The 19,561-nt window shown below is 36.9% G+C and overlaps 2 protein-coding genes across 3 annotated transcripts in view; both read right to left on the bottom strand.

The window, feature by feature from the left end:
* Window positions 1–1,419: 1,419 nt before the first annotated feature.
* On the bottom strand, window positions 1,420–15,656 carry ZBTB24 (zinc finger and BTB domain containing 24). Of its 2 annotated transcripts, none has more exons than XM_070932816.1 (7): window positions 15,607–15,656; window positions 11,126–12,088; window positions 8,560–8,727; window positions 6,920–7,003; window positions 5,947–6,030; window positions 5,086–5,167; window positions 1,420–3,708 (listed from the first exon to the last, which is right to left on the bottom strand). In XM_070932816.1, the coding sequence occupies exons 2-7, from the start codon at window positions 12,081–12,083 to the stop codon at window positions 2,955–2,957; spliced, it is 2,130 nt and encodes a 709-aa protein (XP_070788917.1). In that variant the 5' UTR covers window positions 12,084–12,088; window positions 15,607–15,656; the 3' UTR covers window positions 1,420–2,954. The 2 variants fall into 2 exon arrangements, with proteins under 2 accessions (XP_070788917.1, XP_070788916.1); XM_070932815.1 differs by lacking the exon at window positions 15,607–15,656 and adding an exon at window positions 15,351–15,417.
* Window positions 15,657–18,510: 2,854 nt separating this feature from the next.
* The window catches only part of AK9 (adenylate kinase 9), a 69,677-nt gene continuing 68,626 nt past the window's right edge, over window positions 18,511–19,561 (bottom strand). The window contains exon 40 of the mRNA XM_070953424.1: window positions 18,511–18,713. Coding sequence (XP_070809525.1) covers window positions 18,511–18,713 — 203 coding nt within the window. The remainder of the gene's footprint in view (window positions 18,714–19,561) is intronic.

Raw genomic sequence — 19,561 nt, 5'->3', positions numbered from 1 at the left:
GAAACAGAGGTAAATATTTCAATTGTTGTTGTGTAATACTGAAAAGATACACAAAAGTACTGTATTCCCAAGTAAAACAGGATATCCTACATGTTTATAATTCAGGAAATCAGTTTTGTTTTTATTGATAGTCAGAGGGAGCTCCAAAAAACCACTGGTTCCTGCTGTAAGGAATGGGGAGGCAAACCCTAATTTACATTTATTGGTAAGTGCTCAGGCAACACTCAGTTTTGGTTGACGTTCAGGCTAATTGGGAACACAGGGCACAGGCAGGGCAATTATTCAATCTCTCTTTTTCTGCTAGGTAATGTTTTTCTGTAAAAAATAAACAAAAGATAGAAGCTGGAAACTGAACTGAGAATAGAAATGTGGTTCATTCTCCCCAGCAGCCTCAAATAATTGACTGAAATGCAAAGGGATCTGAAAATTAAATGCAGGAATAATTGAGATAGAAACATGTTTCAGGAAGTCATCTTGTGGTATGGCAAGAACGGGTGAAATGCTCCTGGTTCGGACCGGATTGCCCGATCCCGTAGCGATGGAGGTGGGTGGTTCGGAGAACCGGTAGCAAAAATCCCTGCCCGCTCCCCCCCCATGGCCAGCTGAGCTGCGCAATCATCAGAGGCTTTTTTTTTTTAATTTTTAAAAGCATTTTTTCTAGAACCTCTTTGGCAGAAAAATGCTTTTAAAAGTAAAAAAAGCCTCTGATAATCACGCGGCTCAGGTGGGATCATCACAGGCTTTTAAAATCATTTTTTTTACAACCTCTTCGGCCAAAGAGGTTGTAGAAAAAATGTTTTTAAAAGAAAAAAAGCCTCTGCCAATCAGGCAACTCAGCTGGGATCATCAGAGGTTTTTAAAAGCCAAAGAGGTTGTAGAAAAAATGGTTTTAAAAGTAAAAAAGAAAAAAAAGGTTGGCCACGCCTACCCAGTCACATTACCAAGCTACGCCCATAGAACCGGTAATAACAAAATTTACATTTCACTACTGGGCAAGAGCCTTATATTAAAATGTCCCTACTTTTCCAGAAAAGTAGAAAAATAAGGGTGCTAGGAATGATTTGGGAAGGCTACAGGAGGTCCTAGAAAGCATCCTCAAAAATTTGTTGTTGTTAATAGGGTATTTGTGACTGGTCATATCCATCATGGCTGCTCTTTTGTGATAGCATCTAAATATAATCTCAAATTATTATTTGGGCATATGGGGAAATAGTTGAAATATATATTTTATATTTGCACATATGATTATTGCAATTATGTTGTAACTTTATATATTTTTCTTAAAACAATTGCATATTTAATTTGTTCTTATTTATACTGCAGAAGCATAGGTTTGACCTGTAAGGAACACATTTCTGACAAAAGAAAAGGTTTGTAACACACAGATAAACCGTGGAAGAAATTTTCCCCCCAGAAGGATTAATGTATGCATTGTGTTTATTTTAAAAGCAATGTAGCTTTATCTTACATAAAGAAGCATTATATTTTAAATGTTTAACTGATGGCACAATTTCATCATTTAGAGCAGAATTATTTCCCGGTTATACGTCTTTTGCCATTTTCCCCCTCCTGATATATATATTTTTTTCTTATGCAAACCTTCAGAGTTAATTATCTTCACTACATTATTCAATTGGTTTTAAGACACTGAACTTTTTAAAACAACAGATTTATAAAAATCTCAATCAGCAACTGAGGGACGAATGAGTACCCTCTCTCCCATGTACAAACTCTTAGCACCTTCATTTCATCCTGTTCTGCATTATACAAAGGTTACCACCAGGATGCTGAAGTAATCCGCAAGGTTTCATCGCCAACCAGTGTTCATTACCACAGTGAAGCTTTCCTATATTCAGTAGAATCCATATTGTAGAGTTTAGGCAGTATGAGGAAAGGAAGAATGGAAGGTATAGTGCACATCTGAGAGCGGATGTGCATCACACTGCAATTCCTTAAAGAGAAAGTATGTTCTCTCTTCTTATTCCTTCCTATTTTTAGACTACTTCGGCCTTCGATCAGCTGGCCAGCGCGCATGCTCACGCAAGAAAATGGAAGACCAGCTCTTCCAGTTTCTGGCACTGCCGCATGCACAAAGGCCAGCTGATCGTCATGCATACATGCACATCAGAAACCTGGAAGAGGAATGGGCGCTGCCGCGCATGCACGGCAACATGGGTCCATGTGCCACTTCAGGCACGCGTGCCATAGGTTTGCCATCACAGGCCTATGCCCATCTGTTTGGAGATATAACTTTTTTCTGTCTTTTGAAATTATACATTTACTTTTGCAAAATGTTGCAAAAATTCCTCAAGTCTTATTTTACCTATGCTTGTAGAAACTTTCTAATAAAACTGACTCTCGCAAAGTCTTAATTGACACAGATTGATCCATTTTTTAAAAAAATCCAAACATGAGCTTGCTTTAGCCCAAACTAATGAGCATATAGGAGAAAAAAATACTATATATATAGATATCTATATATAAAATCAGTTGATAGGCTTGTTAAATATATACAGTATAAGTCCATTCAGAGGCAATTTTACATCCCATCATTTTCAGTGGAAAAATTAAGCATGCATTGTTTTTTCTCACTGAAATAACAGAGATGGCAAAATGTGTAAGCAGGCTTGTACCATGTTCTTTTAATATTTGATTGCAATTTAGGCAAAATGCATAAGAACACGCTGGTTAAAAAGCTATGCTTTCAACATATATCTAAATTGATAAATCTGCAAAGTAAAAATGCATAAACCAATTGCCGTTACGGCAACAATCAACATTACTAGCATGTGAAATTAAATAGGGAATACTATATATATAAAATGCATTTCACATGAAGGCTCTTCTTTCATCTGGATAAATAAATATATCTAAGAAGGAAATCAGTCTGTGTTTTAAAAAGCCTGCCCTTCAGTGTGATGATCTCGAGATGGCTGGTCTACAGTTAGAGGCTGTTAAGCTGAATTGGAGATATGTACAGTTTGGGTCTGTCCCTTGCTAATTTGAGGAGGTAGAATTGTATCTTGACTGATGTGAAACCGTTGGCTAGGTTCTTGGGCCATCTGCAGATGCGGGGTTGGATGCGATGTTCCTGCAGCTATTTGAAGCACATCTGCTTGACTCTGATTGGCATGGAGATGTTCCAGAGCTTCTTTGGACAGTGTGATGACATGCATTTGTTCAGTCTGGGGAGAATCCATTGAGTCACTCACAATGCTGATATTCTGAATCTGGTCTGTGGGTTCTGTTTGACCTGAAAGAAGCAGGTTCTGCAGCTGCTGTGATGGCTGAGTGAGAAGAGTAAGGCTGCCTGTGTGCTCTGACATCACATTTTGGGAATCATCTGAAGTGACAACACTAATGCCTTGATTATGGCTGGGCACAAAGTTTATGTTGTGCACTGAATCTGTCACCAACAGCTGAATCTCCTGGGGTCCAGAGGTAGAAAGTTGATACTGCTGCAGCTGAAGAATGTTCCTGACGTCCTCTGTGCTGCTACTGTTGGATGAAGTGTTGGCTTCCTGTAGCTGCTTCTCTTTGATATGAATTTTCAAATGAGATTTCAAATTGTCTAAACGTGCAAACTGCACACAACACTCTGAACAAGAGAAAGGTTTTTTGCCGGTGTGTAAGATACAATGTCTCCTTTTGGCGCTGGAATCGGAAAAGGATTTTCCACAAATACTACACGAATATGGCTTTTCTCCTCTGAAAGAGAGGACATCTGGTTTGATCACATATGTCAATATTTTGCGAAGCATGGATGTTATTAAGAACCCAAAGCATTATTCAAATATCACAGCATTAAAACTGAATGGCAGATGGATTCTCTCTCTTCCTTCCTATGAAGCACACTTACTCAGGTAAGTGATATGTAAATAAATGGAAGCCATCTTACTTTCTTATCATGCAGTGTAAATCATTACTGTATGATAGAATGAAACTCTGAAATCCTGTTGCTGCTCATGATGCCTCAACATGATTGGTAGCTAGTTTGCCAATCTCAAAAACTATTGGGCAGGAGCGTAGATATATGGCGAGACAACTGGGCACGTCTAAACCCATTTTACTCTTGCCATTTATACTGCAGTAGCCATGTTTGTTTCTAATCATATTCCAATATGTCTACCCCATAGAATAACAGTAATCAAACTACCATATGTTGAGGCAGCAGGTGAATAAGTCTGTCATTAAGATGACATGGTAATACTATTCTTTTTTATCCATTTTGGGGATTTACATTGGTGCAACTGAGGTAATAAGTGAAAACATATTAACATAGTAAATAGAGAAAAATTCCACAGTCACAATTTTTCTGTATAGCTTCCTATCCCTTTACTATTGAGCTTTCAAAGACTCTTAGGATTGTCAGCTTTCTCTGCTCTTATAAACAGATGATGATCTGTAGGTGCCCCATAAAAAACAAATTTCAAAGTTTTTTAAAAAAGACATTACTATCCATTTCTAATGTACATATACTCTCAATCTATAATGGCAAACTTTTTTTAACCAAAAGAAGATAAATTAAAACTGTATGCCTTGTGTCATCTATAATGAGAAACCCAGAGTTCATTTAAAGCAGGACCCAATAGAGGTCATTGTTTTTTGGGGTTTTTTGGCAATATATATTCAATAATGTGACAGTGCTCATTAGCTTTGGGCTAAAGACTAAGTATAATGTGCACCAGTGATTAAAAATAATTTGCTTAAATATTCACAATGATGTAGACCAGGTGTGACTGGCCCACGGGCCACATGCAATCCTGAGCAGCTAGTAATGCTAGTAATGCAGTCCAGCTAGATCATAAACTTTTAACATCATGTGATTTTATATTATAAAACTATGTTATATCAGGCTCAAGACAATTTCTCTTCACTCAATGCGGCCCAGGCAAGCCAAAAGGTTGTATACCCATGGTGCAGACAATCAAAATTGTTAGCATACAGCATACCATGAACTGAATTTACAAACTATGATCTGTAATTGCAGCAGACAATAAAACTGTATTAATAGCCTTACTCGAATTATTTCCTATAAACTGGTTTCCATGCAAAATCACAAAGAAAAAAAAGGGAAGGAGATACCTGTGAATTCTGATATGTGTCTGAAGAGAACTTTTTGCTGTAAATGACTTGCCACAGATTTCACAAGTAAATGGCTTTTCACCTATAAAAACTTGCTGATTAGTATATAGTAATTATCTCTTATTTAAAGAACAATTAAGAGACTTTGACTTATAAGTAGACTCTAATGAATGAAACAACCAAATCTCATGCTAATTCATAACTATTAGGGTGAATAAATAATGAATTGAGATATGAACATACAAGAAAATACTGAAATTTTTTTGGAGGACAATGTTTTTCTCTTCAGTCTTCTTTAACTGCTCCTGCTCTAAAAAATTAGGGGGGAAAGATTATGAAATATATCATATTTTAATGTAAAATTATACATAAAATGGATAATACTGATTTTATTTCCTTTTAATAACCTGCTCATGGTTTTCAACCATAATCATTTGCCTTCTGATAAAAAAGCAGGAGTTCTATTTCCTACCAGCCAAAATTTCTCGAACAGTAGCAGCAGTTTGACAGTGGAAACCAATTATTCAAATGTAATAAGTTGGCCTTCACTGAATGTACTGAAGTATCCATCAGTTTAGATTCCTGCAAAATCAGCAGTAGGACTCCCACACTGGGCTGCAAAACTCCAGAGGACTGCCTAATATGGCAGCTAAAGTCCATGATCTTAATAGCCCCTACCAATTCTTTTACTGTAAACTTTGCACCGTATTGATTCAGCACCACACAGTTTCATTGTTAAAGATTAGAATCCATTATAAGCTCATTTATTATCTACAGATGAATGCTGCTTACTTGGATGTTCCTACCTAAATAATATATAGTGCCAGCTTTTTTTCAGAAAAGAATAGAAAGCAGCATTACCTGTATGTGTTCTTAAATGTTTCTTTAATTGAGCTGTATCCATGAATTTACGATGACAGAGGATGCATTCTGGCAATGAATGGCCTGATTATGTAAAATGAAAAATAAATTATTATTTTTCCCAAGTGTGTCTATTTCATTTATAATTTTTATCTTAACATGTCGGTGGTTAATAATAAATTAAGCATGAAGTTTACAATTCTAATACAACTGAAACCAAAGTAATGCCACAATTGATGGAAGCATTATAGAGAACATTTAGAAAATTAAAACATGGGATAATGGTTCCATCAAATGCTAGGCGAACTGACATCTGCTTGCATGGTGGATTTCTCTACTTTCCTTTCACATGCACTCCAATTACTTCTAGATTTGGGAGGTGTGCAAGGGATGAAGGAGGAATCTCTTATGGTGACTGATACTGTTGTATCAGCAGATGACTCCTATTGCATGTGTCCCTATATTCTTCTAGTTATTGCTCATCAGTACATTTGCAATTATACTTTTTCCAATATAATCTTAGTAACTTAGTAACTAAACTATTACATTAATGAAACAAGCTTGTACTATAACATAATAATGCCAAAGTTAAGCTGGTGGTCCAATTCACCACAGCAACTGTTCTACAAGCAACTCTATTTTTCTAGCTTCTTCATATGCAGGAATTATCCCTTTACTATATCTATTGTCAATCATAATTTTTAGCTTATTATGAATTGCTTCCTTTCAATTGTGTATTTTCAGCAGAAAATATCCCCAACTCCTCAAACACAGAATATTTTAATTTTTTGTATTATCACATTACTCATATAATAATTCTGCAAAATGATCAGATGGCACTAACAATGTGCTGAAACATTTATGGAATGCACAGTAAACAAATATATAGCTATTGGTTATGAATCAATAATTAAACGTACAAGAAAACCTCAACATTTCCTAGCAAATTGTAGTATTCTTTAATTCATTATACCTGTGTGAACTCTATAGTGACTTTTAAGTTGCCTTCTCTGGCTGAAGTATTTTCCACACTGGTCACAGGTAAAAGCCTTCTGACCTGAAAAGAAAGAGGGGAAAACAGAGAAACTGTAGTTATTTATTTGTACTTATGGTAATCTGAGCAGCCATCTGTGAATTCACACCTAGTTATTCTGATCTTGCATAGCAACTCAGTTGAAATATTCCAGAGTGCAGGGAATTCTGATAAGAACCCTGCCATTACAAAGTAGGGCATCATCCAAAACCCTGTTCTTAGGACTGCCATAAAAGGTTGAAACCAAGGTGATTATTCTTAGTGGCAGGTAGGATGAATGAGGTATATTGTTTATTGTAAAATGGAACAGCAGATTAAATATGAAGTGGCAATTTGGTTCAATTATGAAAATAACTGAAACCAAGAGACAAAATTGAAATGTTAAAAAGTGTGATGGGGATTTTGAAAAAATATGTTGTAAATGATGAAATAAAATAATTAATTGATGCTATAGTAAGAAATCAGGAATTAGGGGCAGATAGTGATATTGCTTATCATGTACTAAGAAGAGATTAAGATAAAATGTGGAAGGTCAATTAAGTTAAAGGATTTCAATATAATAATTGAATATGATAAAGTACATTATTCATAGCCAAAAAGTGTGATGGGGATTCTGAGAAATATATTTTATAAATGGAGAAATAAGATAATTAATTGATGTTACGCTAAGAAATTAGGAATTGAAGGGCAGATGGTGATACAGTTTATATATTATGTATTAAGAAGAGATTAAGATAAGATAAAGAAGTAGGGAAAAAGAATATTATGCCAAAAATTGAGATTGTAAATTGTACTTGGAAAAAACAAAAAGGAAGATTGGAATAGATGATAAAAATCAATATATAACTATGTTATAAGAAGTATAAGATGTGACCCGGTCAACTAAATATGTATGTGAAAGAAAAAATTAATAAAACTTGTTTTGAAAAAAAAGAAAAAAAAAGAAATAGCAAATACAGGAAAATGAAACATTTCCTCAGAAATACTTGATAATATTTCACATTTTGTACGTGGACTTCCATTTACAGAACATTACATAAGCAGATTTCTATTTACCTCATTTCTGCGGCCACCACCACATTCTCATTACTTATCTCTGTTAATTGATTTTGAGAGCATGTAGTAGTTAGAAGAAGGAGGAGGAATTTCTCTTGTCTCGTTCTTGGAACAAGAAGAGTAGTAAAGCCTTGAATACCAGTGGATTATGGGTGCTATATCCAATGTACCTTATTCAAAGGAAAACACACCAGGGACTTCTACCATTAATGTGAAATTGACATAGAATTTATTCCACAGGGAAAAATCATGAGCTATAAAAAGCTTTCTATAACTGAATGGAAAGATCTAGTCTTATGGATTAATGTATAGCCCCTATGAACTACAGAAGTATACCTTATAAAAAAACCAGACACTAAGGACAAAATATTGGGGTCAGCTATAATTTCCGATTCCTAAAACAAGTTCTCCGAAGTGTCAAACATACTCTTACTGAAATAATGCAGGTATACTCATTCTAATCCAACCAGGGATTATTTTTTTCACTTTACAATTTTAGCCTAATGAGTGGCTTTTGATCTTACCTGTATGAAGACTCATGTGTTCCAGGAGAGAATGTTTTGTGGTTAAAGCCTTATTGCAAACTGTGCAAGCATATGGCCGTTCTCCAGTGTGCATCCGCTCATGGACTTGGAGAGAGTGCTTCTGGGAAAAGCCTTTGCCGCATTCACCACATTTGAATGGGCGCTCTCCTGAAAACAAAAGTATGGCACTGTGAATGGGAAACAGACATTTCAAGCAGATGGAGCAGTACTTGAAATAACAACATGCATCATTTAATTTAAATCAGAAGTAATTTTTCAATACTACTACAGTTTGAAAATACTACAAAGGCAGAAATGCTGATGGTAAAATTAAGTGTTTATACAAAAGGGCAATTTTAAGAATTTTAATTCGAGTAGCACCCAACTTTCTTCATCTATATTCTGTTGTAATTATTTATATAAATAACTGTAGTCCATGAAGATACCTAATATTCTTTCTTCTCCCATTTTTTGCCACAACAATCCTATAAGGTGGGTTAGGCTGAGAGAGATTCACTTGCCCAAGTCACCCAACTGGCTTCGTGCCTAAATTGGGTACTAGCATTCCTCGTCTCCTGGTTTCTATGCTGGTGTCTTAACCAAAAGGAGATAGATAACCCAAGAAAACAAAAGTGTTCCTTTTTTGAGGCTGTATTGAAAAATAGAAGCACAAGGATTCCTAATTTACAGTGCAGAACTACAAGAGCTAATTACTCACGTAAATCCATGAGTAGATGCACAGAGATAAAATCTCCCATCAGTCAAGTCTAACACTTGAGGACTTGAGGACAAGTCCACTTTATTTTAAGTAACAAAAACTTTCCTGTCTGGTCTACAGTGCAGGAATTTCCTAGTGATCTCTCATTTAAATACTAAGCAAAACCTGCATCATATTTTCAGGCTTATACATGAGTCACTAATTGCAGCCAATTACTGTGACTTAACATATATGCAAGCTCTTAAATTTTGTAACACTATGAAAATATACTAGTTTACCATAAAGCAGGTGTTGGGAATAGTTAAACATTTGGGTGGGTGGATGGGTGAGTAAGTAGGACAGGGCGCTTGTCAAGTTTTTCAACCTTAAAACTAAGACCTCTGCATCCATCTGTTGCAAGAAAGATAAGACAATCCTAGAGAAACCACTATCCTCAGAATTTTTCACCACAGACTGAAGATCTAGCCTTTCATATATACAAAGGCTTAAAAGTCTAATGATTTCACATCACCTGTTTTATAAGACTTGGTATAATTTCCATTGAATATTTTACAAGGCTCCTGAGCCTGATAAATGGATTCTTAAAAACAATAGTTTAAGAGAGCCAGTTTGGTCTAGTGGTTAAGGCACTGGGCAAGAAAGTTGGAGACTGTAAATTCTAGTCCCGCCTTAGTCATAAAAGTCAACTCAGTGACCTTGGGACAGTCACTCTCATTCAGCCCAATGCACCTCATGGGGTTATTGTGGGGAAAATAGGAGGAAGGTATGTTGGATATATTTGCCACCTTGAGTTCTTTGTAAAAATAATAAAGGCAGGATACAAATAAATAAACAAACATAAAAATTAAGAGAAAATTAAACTACCTTAAACATTACTGTTTAATGTTGACTTTTCCTCCATTTTGTATGTAATTTAAACAAATATAGTCACTGAAGATTAGGCAGCTGATTTTCAGGCAGCTGATTTTTGGACAAGCTAGCAAATGTATTTTTTCTTCCAGCTTTTTGGAAGATGAGACATGTGTGTTGGATCATTCTGAGAAGGATTTTCAAAAATCGTACTGTAGGTTGCTAAGGAGATTCCAATTTCTATCAATGCAAGTTTTAATTTTTAATTATAAATGTAAACATTATTGCTTAAACTAATAAATATTGCATATGAAAGTTTTTAAACGCATAATTTTATTATCGGCAAACAATGAGGAAAAGTTTTGGGAGACTCATGATTTACCTGTATTATACCACTGCTGCGCAAGCTGCGTTGACTTCTGGATCCCTTTGGGGTACAATTCAAGGTGCTGGTTATCACCTTTAAAGCCCTGTATGGCACAAGGCCAGGTTATACGAATGGCCTTTTTCCCTTAGAGGACATCTACTTTTCCTATTAGATTGGACAGGATGGGCTTACTCCAGGTCTCCTCTAGTCATTTGCTGGGATCTAGGGAACAAGCCTTTTCCATAGCTGCATTTACCCCATGAAGGGCCATTTTCCTCTTTGTCTTCTGGAAGGCTGTTAAGATCAAACCTTCAGATGTTGGGCCAGAATGGGAAGTGAGCTCAGAATTTGTGATGTTGAGAAGATAGTGTTATGGTGTTTCGTGGTATGTAATATTTTTTAACCATATGCATTTTATTATTTATATATCTGATAATTAAGCCATCTAGGTTATTTTATACGATATGAGTGGCCGTATACTTTTTAAAATAAATAATAAATAAAAGTTTAGATTTATTCATTTCCCCAACTATTGGTTGATCATTTATACATTATATTAATCTTTCAATCACAGTTTAATAACAAGTAGAGTGCTTGTAATATTTTGCCCTAAGATTGAAAAGAAAACTAACCTGTATGACTTCTTCGGTGTATAGCTAAAAAATGATTATATTTAAAGACTTTCCCACAGTCTTTGCACTCAACTTCAGAACCAGTACGTTTTCTTCTGCCATTGGCCCTTTTTGACAGCCCACTGTCCTCTTCATCACCAATAAGTTTATAATCTTTTAATTTTATTGACCGCCGTATCCTACGTTTGCTGTAACGACTCTGAGTGATCTGTGTATTTTGGCACTTAGGATCATAGTTCTCATCCTTTTCTGTTGAGATGCTTACCACAGCTTCTGTCCTACATATTTCTCTTCCCTCTCCACTTACAGGAATGAGTTCATTGGTATTTCTGTCTTCTACCACAGCCTCCCGTTTTATAAAATTTTGCTTATTATGAACCGAGTTGTTCTCTTTTAATTGCACATCTTCAGCTGAAAGGGATTCCAGTTTTTCTTCCTGAATGTTCTTCACTTTTCTTGGTCTTCCACGCTTTCGCTTTGGTGGATCTTCACTTTTCTTTGCTAAGACAGTTATTGGAGTTTCAGCATTAGAAATTCCAGATAATGCGTTTGTTAAGCTGCAGTTCCTCTCTTGCTCTGTATATGCTCTAACTAGATCATTCACTTTGAGGAGATGAGCAGTAGCTAAAATCTGTTCTATACTTTTTTCACTAGCTTGTAGGCAGCCTGTGTAAATAAATTCCAATAGTACACCAAAAGCATCTGCTACCATCCCTTCCAACATGTAGATTGACTGGCCAATCTCGCCCTCTTCAATGAACATCATGGAAAAATATTCACTGCTGGCAGCAAGTAATGCCTTATGGGCTCTAAAGTGAACATTTTCTACAATTAAAGTGATGTCACACAAAAAATCTTTTTTTCTCTGTTCCTCAAATTTAATCAGGATAGTGTCTCTGTGAACCTTGGAGTGGATTGCTATAAGTTTCTCTGAAGAATTAGATACAACTTCATCCATTATTGCTAAAGACAAAGGGAAAAAAAGAAACTAAGATTCAAAGTGCTCCAAGACAAATGGAAAATACTTATTTAAGTACAAAGAACATATGCTGGTCTATTTGAATGACATTACACAATGCCCCGAAACTGCCAACTTTCAGTGTTATTCAGGCTAGCCAATATAATTCTGAATTACCGTATTTTTTGGAGTATAAGACGCACCAGAGTATAAGACGCACCTTAGTTTTTGGGGAGGAAAATAAGAAAAAGGCTGATTGGCAGGTGGATTGGCCTCCTGGAATACCCCCAATCAGCTGTTCCCAGAGGTGAATTTTAGCAACAGGTTCCTTGGTTGTGAGCTCTGTGCCTTGCTTTTTTTTCTGCCTCTGAAACTCTTTCAGAAAAAACTTTTTTTCCTGCCTCTGAAAGCCTCAGAAACAGAGCTTCAGAAAAAAAAGCCTCTGAAGCTGTTTGGGGGCTTCTTTTCTGAAGCTTCGTTTCTGATGCTTTTTTCAACCTCTGAAACCTCCCTTTGAGAAGCTGAGCGGGGCTACATTCGGACTATAAGACGCACCCTATAAGATTTTCACCCTCTTTTTTTGGGGAAAAAGGTGCGCCTTATACCCTGAAAAATACGGTAAGCATCCTAAATAAGGGCCTCATTTAAATACCAAGTTTTAATAGTTATTTAATTAAGTTAATAATTAATTAGTTTTAAAAATTGAATAAACATTGACACCAACATAGCAAAAAGAAGAACTCTATGACAAGATCCTCCAAAGTTTGAAAGGGGAAGGCAATTTTCATGAATTTGCCACCTATTTTTTGTAATGCCTTACCCCTAGAAACTCTGTTTTGGAAAAGTGGGGGGACTCTCCAGAGAAACATGGGAAATGGCAGTGGGGGAGAGCAGTAATACATTTCACCTCTTTTGCACTAAGGCGCTAGTGGAGTCAGCCATAGAATAAATCCTTTCACTTAGGGATGAGTATGTATGTATGTATGTATTTATAAAATTTATTGGACGCCCATCTTACCATAAGATAAGGGCGCCTTACAGTCACAAACTATACCTGCATTAAAACATAAATAAATTGAAACTCAGAATTAAAATCTAAGCACATGTGGGGAGGGCAGAGGCGGAATGGGTGGAGGTGGGATCTGTTGTTAGTCCATCAACCTCTTCCACTATGCTGTTCCCCCATCGGGCCTCCAGGCCAACCAGCAGAGCCCTTTAGGCCCTTTCGAAAGGAGGGTTGGGACCAGCCTCACATGGGGAAGGGGCGTGTGTAAGATGCTGTAGAGGACAGGAGCAACAACAGAGAAGGCCCTCCTCCTGGACCCCTAAGTAAATTGGGATGCAAACCCTTTGGCTGAAATTTTAGCTCCATTTATTCATACAAGTATTTCTACACAGGCACACAGATGTACATGTATGCACAGAGGGTTTGCACTGGGGTTACCAAGAACAGAATACCATTCAAATTAGACAACCTGAATGTAATACAGTACATATGTATTAAAGTTTGACTTCTAATTAGCTGCCAATTATAAGTAGACCTCAGGACTTATTCCTAAGTATATATTTGTGAATAACAAGAAAGGGTTCTTTCAAATCAACAAAGGCAGAATTCTATTTATTTATTTATTTGTTTGTTTCCATTTCTATACCGCCCTTCTCCAAATAGGACTCAGGGCGGTGAACAGCTAAAGTAAAAAACAGAGCATACAAAATTTAAAAAACAGTATTAAAATAATTAAATATTTTGGCCGTAAATTAAAACATTTACGAATTCTGATATGAATGTAAGTTTTTTAAAAGCATTATTGGAGATAAGGTAAATAAAAATGTGATCTAGTGAGAAATTATACATATTCAAGCTTTTTTTTTTTTTTTTTTTTTTTAAAATAGAAATCTCAAATTTAGCAGTGATGCAATTGAAACTTGCAAGACAGATATCGTCCAGATCTATTTTTTGTACTTTTTAACACATGGGAATGATTATATTAATGTCCTGGTCAATAGGAAACTGGCCAGTGTTGTCACAATGTACAAAAAGCACCTCTCTTTGTTTAAATAGTGCAACTGTACCTTTTCCCATGCTTGCTGTTGGCTTTTTCCACATATCTGGGAAAAGGTGTGGCTACTTTATTGTTTTGAAGTAAAGTGCTTTATTCAGATTCCTGTCTATTGCACAGTGACTCTTTCAAAGGATTTGCATAGTATTACTGGCCAGTATCACTGACGTAAGAAACACTTATAATAATAATAATCTAAGGTCAACTGAGCCTCAGGCAGAAATCTATAAATTTTTTTCAAATAAATGCTGATGTAGCCACTTTTTCTAAAACCACTTAAGAAATCTTTTACAGGGCCTGTCACAGAAGTATGTTTGTTTTCCAATATTTTTTGAAAGTTGAAACTAAACAGGATATTTATAGACTACTCGTTCCATTAACAGGCTTTTCTCTTAGATAATGTGTATATACAGTTTTGTGCCACATCCACCTTTTCCATAGAATCATATTTCTAATTGAACAGTAATTTTCAATATTGATTTAATGCATTGTTTATTCTGGGATTCGTACTACACTAGCTTAACATGTTCAATTGGGATGCTTTTACGCTTTTCTTTTTTTACATTTTCTTTTTTATTTACATTTTTATATGAAAATTAAAAAATGACTTTTATTTCCTCCCATGTTAAACATCCCTAAGAACATTAAAACCATGTATCACGCTATATTCCACCGTTTACTCTGCACCATACTTTCCCTTCCAGCTTAAGATGCCATACTGTGTGATTTCATGGATACATGAAGAATAAAAAATAAATTGCTTTTTCTATAATGAGACAATTCCCCCTACTTGTTTCAAAGCTTTTTGCAGAAGCAAAAAAGAAGACCCAATTAGAGAAAATAAGGGGAAAAAAATATGACTGCTCTTTCAAAGATCTGCCTGTTATGCCCATTTCCCTTTGCTCTCCTACTTAAAACAAAAGAGGAGTCACGACTGCAAAGCGAGACAAATAATGAAATAAAGGGAAAGGGATGAAAAAAAACCGAACCGCGATGCCCGCTTTATTTATTTATTTTCCTCCCGCCAGAACTTTCCTGCCTTTCACAAGCTGCGAGCGAAATTCAACAGGTGACGCTTTTTTTCTCATCTCAACCCAACTGGGATAAATAAATACGAGGTTTCGGGGTAGTGAATTTCTCCCCCTCCAACACCCATTGGAAGTGCCGTCCTTCCGACGATCGTTATTTACCAACCTAACCCATTTACCCAAAATAAGCATCGGTAGCGGGCGGAATAAAGCAGAAATCCCGGCCATCCCGTAATAATCCATAAAGAGAAGACCCAGAGGAAGAGTTGGAACCCCCAAACGCCTCTATCGCGCCGTTCGTCTAATAACTGTCAACGGAAGACCAAGGTCTTTCTCTGCATAATCTCTTAGACGTCCAGGGGGGCGGAGGGGGAGGGGGAAGAGAGAGAGAGAGAGAGAGAAAAAAAAAAAAGTCAGCGATGAAGCCGGACTCACCCTCGGACTGCGAAAGCTGCAGATACGGAGCCCCGCAACAAGGCGGTTGAAGGCATACGCCGGAAGCGGCAGGCGCGTATCCCGGAAGTGAGGTCACAAGACGAGGGAGGGGGGGACAGAAGGGTGGGGTGGAGTTCGGGCGTAGGAAGAAGGTAGGACGGCTACGAGTTCGTTGCCCTTAAGCGACAGGCGGGCGATGCTCTTCTGTCCAAGCCGCCGTGTTCTGGGATTGGAGGATCCGGACAGTGTGCCGATTCGGATTTCCCAGCAGGAAGATAGCAATAGCATTTAGCAATCCCAAAGGTGCTTTTTCAGGAGGCGGCTGGACTTGTTTTTTTTTTTCCTTTTGAAGACGTTTCGCTTCTCATCCAAGAAGCTTCTTCAATTGTGACACGATAGTGGGGAATGGAAGGATTTGTATCAGTGGTGGGTTTCAAAATTTTTTTCCTACCGGTTCTATGGGTGTGGCGTGGTGGGCGTGGCATTGCTTGGTGGGCGTGGCGTGGCGGGCGTGGCTGTAAAATCTCCATTCCCTCCCACTCCAGGGGAAGGTTGCTGCAAAATCCCCATTTCCTCCCAATCAGCTGGAACTTGGGAGGCAAAGAATAGATGGGGGCGGGGCCAGTCAAAATTTTTTCTACCGGTTATCCGAACTACTCAAAATTTCTGCTACCGGTTCTCCGGAACTGGTCAGAACCTGCTTGAAACCCACCTCTGATTTGTGTTCCTTGCAGATAAGAAAAAACAAGGAAGTCCAATTGCCTCCTGAAGAAAGCACCTTTGGGACAACCATGACCTGGATGACGGAGGTTAACTCTGCTGACTGCCAGGGGCTTGATCCTCTGTAAATCGCTTAGAGGGCACTGTAAAGCACTATGAAGCTATAGATAGGTCCAAGTGATGTTGCTAAATGCTACAAGTCTGTAGAGATTCTCAGTCATCCAGGTCATGCTTGTCTCAAAGGTGCTTTTTTCAGGAGACAACTGGACTTTACAGTGCCCTCTAAGCGCTTTACAGAGTCAGCATATGGCCCCCAACAATCTGGGTCCTCATTTTACCGCAAATTGGATCTTCATTTTACCGATCTTGGAAGGATTGGAAGGCTGAGTCAACCTTGAGCCGGTGGGGATCAAGCCCCTGGCAGTCAGCAGAGTTAGCTTGCAATACTGCATTCTAACCATTGTGCCACCATGTCACCTCTGCCCCACCGTGGCTTTTGAAAATAATGATCAAAATGTGGAGTGCAAGGGCACTGTATCTCACTCAACCATGCTATCTATTTTTTTGCCAAACACATTGATTTTTTTCCAAATTGAACGAAAACATTGAGAAAATTCTAACCATATCTATGGAGATTCTCAGTCATCCAAGTCATGGTTGTGCCAAAAGTGTTTTTTCTGAAGATGCTCCTTGGCTGAGAAGGAAAATGTCTTCAAGAGAAGAAACACAGGAAGTCCAGTTGCCTTTTGAAATAGCACCTTTGGGACAGTAGGCAGAGATCGCATGGGACTCTCCAAGCTGGCACCCTTTACTTAGGGTGTCCAATAACAAACTCCAAAGACAGGCCACTGGGTATTGGGATGGCAGGCGTATAAGTACAAAAATATTCTTGGCACTAAGAATGGCAAACACACGGAGTCCGGGTGTTTTGTGATGGGGCATTTGTAACCGAAATGGTAGCAGTAAAGGAAAACTTCCAATTTTTCCCATTTTAGGGGGAGGATTTCCTCCCCTTAAAAGAGTTTCCAGATTGACACCATGCCTATTCAGGACATTTTACTGTTTTACTGAGGAAAACAAATGAAAAGAATAGATGCACAGGGGAAGTCATATAATTGCTAATATTCAGGTTTCAAATGGAAATATCTGATAATGTTTTCTTCATGCCGTCTGGTTTTTCCTATGGAAGATTTATTTTTGAATTGAAGAGCATTCAACTATATGAGCCTCTGCTTGCCGAAATGGTACAGACCTCATTCACCAATCTCAGTGAAGACAAGTCTATACCAACTGCTAATCTGATTAGTCACTGAAGTGAGGAAAACATGGTATTAAGACAAGCCATTTGAAAAACCACCGTTTTTAAAGGCATTGTTTATAATAAATATTCATTCAGAATTTTTCCAGTTTTCCATTCTATCAAGGGGAAATAGGACAAAAATATGCAACTGACTGTATTGTTCCATTGTGCTTAGTATAGAGTTGCTGAAAGGATATACACAGTAGAATGAGATTACACTCAAACTATTCAAAAGTGTAAAATGAAGCAATTACTCATATTTATTTAGAGCAGGGTGGGAAAGAAACAATAGCAATGACCTGAATGTGGATTCTTTCAAATAACTACATATAGAAGTTAATATTTCACTAGTTAACAAAAGTAACAAATTTAAACCACTACAATAACAACTGAAAGCCAAGATATCTCAAATTTATGACATATCTCATAATATCTCAAATTATCTCAGATCTTTATATTTAAATAAACTAAATATTTAAGTACAGTAATGTCGAACAATAGTGATTTAACAAATAGCTTACAGCAGTTAAAGTTCTATCTTTAACCACTGAAGAATATTGATATACCCACAATTATAAACATATTTTCTTAGAAGTAGACTTAATAAAAACAATCTTTACTAAATTCCTTGCAAAATTAGGACTATAGGGCAATTTACAAATATGTTTGTACACTCAGTTTTACAAAGTGCATTTTGCAAACCATCCTATAGGAAACTACAGTATTGCCTCATTTAGACTTGCAACAAGCCAGTGACATGAGCTTATCTTGATCCGTTCTGTAATCAGGCAGGTTCTAAAAAAAACATATAAACAACCATTTTTGTATAATTTAACAGTCAAATATGAATATATCACTTTCCAGTATTTTTGCAATATTTCACACTAATAGGAAGTTGGGTCCACATCTTTGAGAGACAAGAAAGTCTGTAATTTGTGATCAAAATCAATAGGTCGATTTTGAGGCTCCTTGTACTTCTTTGTCATTTTGATGCCTAGGTATGGGATAAGTTCACAATGGTCTATGAACCGTTCCAACTTCATTTTATACTTCTTTCGTATATAGTCTGGGCTGTTAGGGTTATATGCTGTAAAAAATTAAATACCATTAATTATCCATCATATTTCAGAATTCACATTACTATTATTCCAATATCCAAAGTCACATAGAATCAGTGGTGGGTTGCTACCGGTTCCCCTGGTTCGGGCAAATCGGTAGCAGCGGCAGGAGGCTCCGCCCACCCGCTTGGATGTCATCAAATACGCTCTGTGCATGCGCAGAAGCAAATACCAATAGCAAAGGTAAGTGAAACCCACCACTGCATAAAATGCATGCACATACTATGTTTCAGTGGTTCCCAATATCTCACTAGATGCTTATTTAACTATTTTTAAAACTTGCATCCATATACTCCTAGGAAAACTAGCCTCTGGCAATTTACAACAGTAGCTACTGTAGTGGTAACTTCTAATATTGAGTTCTTGCTATGAGAAAAGTGCTGGAAGTAAAGAAAAATGGATAATGAGCATAAAAATTAAAAATAGTTCAACTTGCTTGTTTTTTCACATATTTTCTCCATACCACCTTACACATTAACAGGCTAAAAATTCATCTTTAAAGGCATGAGACTGCTGCTCTTATTTTTAGTTTTTAGATGCAATCTATATAATAATTTTTTTAAAATTACAATTATGAACCAAAACCATAAAAACAAAAGCAATTGTTGTTCAAGTAAATCTAATCAAATTATACTGGGTTTAACTCTTGGAATGGAGGGAAAAAATACGGTAAAATCAAGAGGAAATTCTTTTCCCTTCAATTTTCTGTTCCGTATTGAATTTTTTTTCAGATTCAGATAAATACAAGTTTTACTTCTTATCAATTTCATGTGCAACCATATTTTTTTATAAGGTTGCACGGCCCATTAGTGGACAA

The sequence above is a fragment of the Pituophis catenifer genome, unplaced genomic scaffold (genome assembly GCF_029215685.1).
Source record: "Pituophis catenifer annectens isolate HBS135680 unplaced genomic scaffold, rPitCat1.0.hap2 SCAF_1, whole genome shotgun sequence".
In the NCBI taxonomy this organism is placed as follows: Eukaryota; Metazoa; Chordata; class Lepidosauria; order Squamata; family Colubridae; genus Pituophis; species Pituophis catenifer.
The sequence above is the reverse complement of the archived record's forward strand: the minus strand, read 5'-3'. Positions and strand labels throughout refer to the sequence as shown.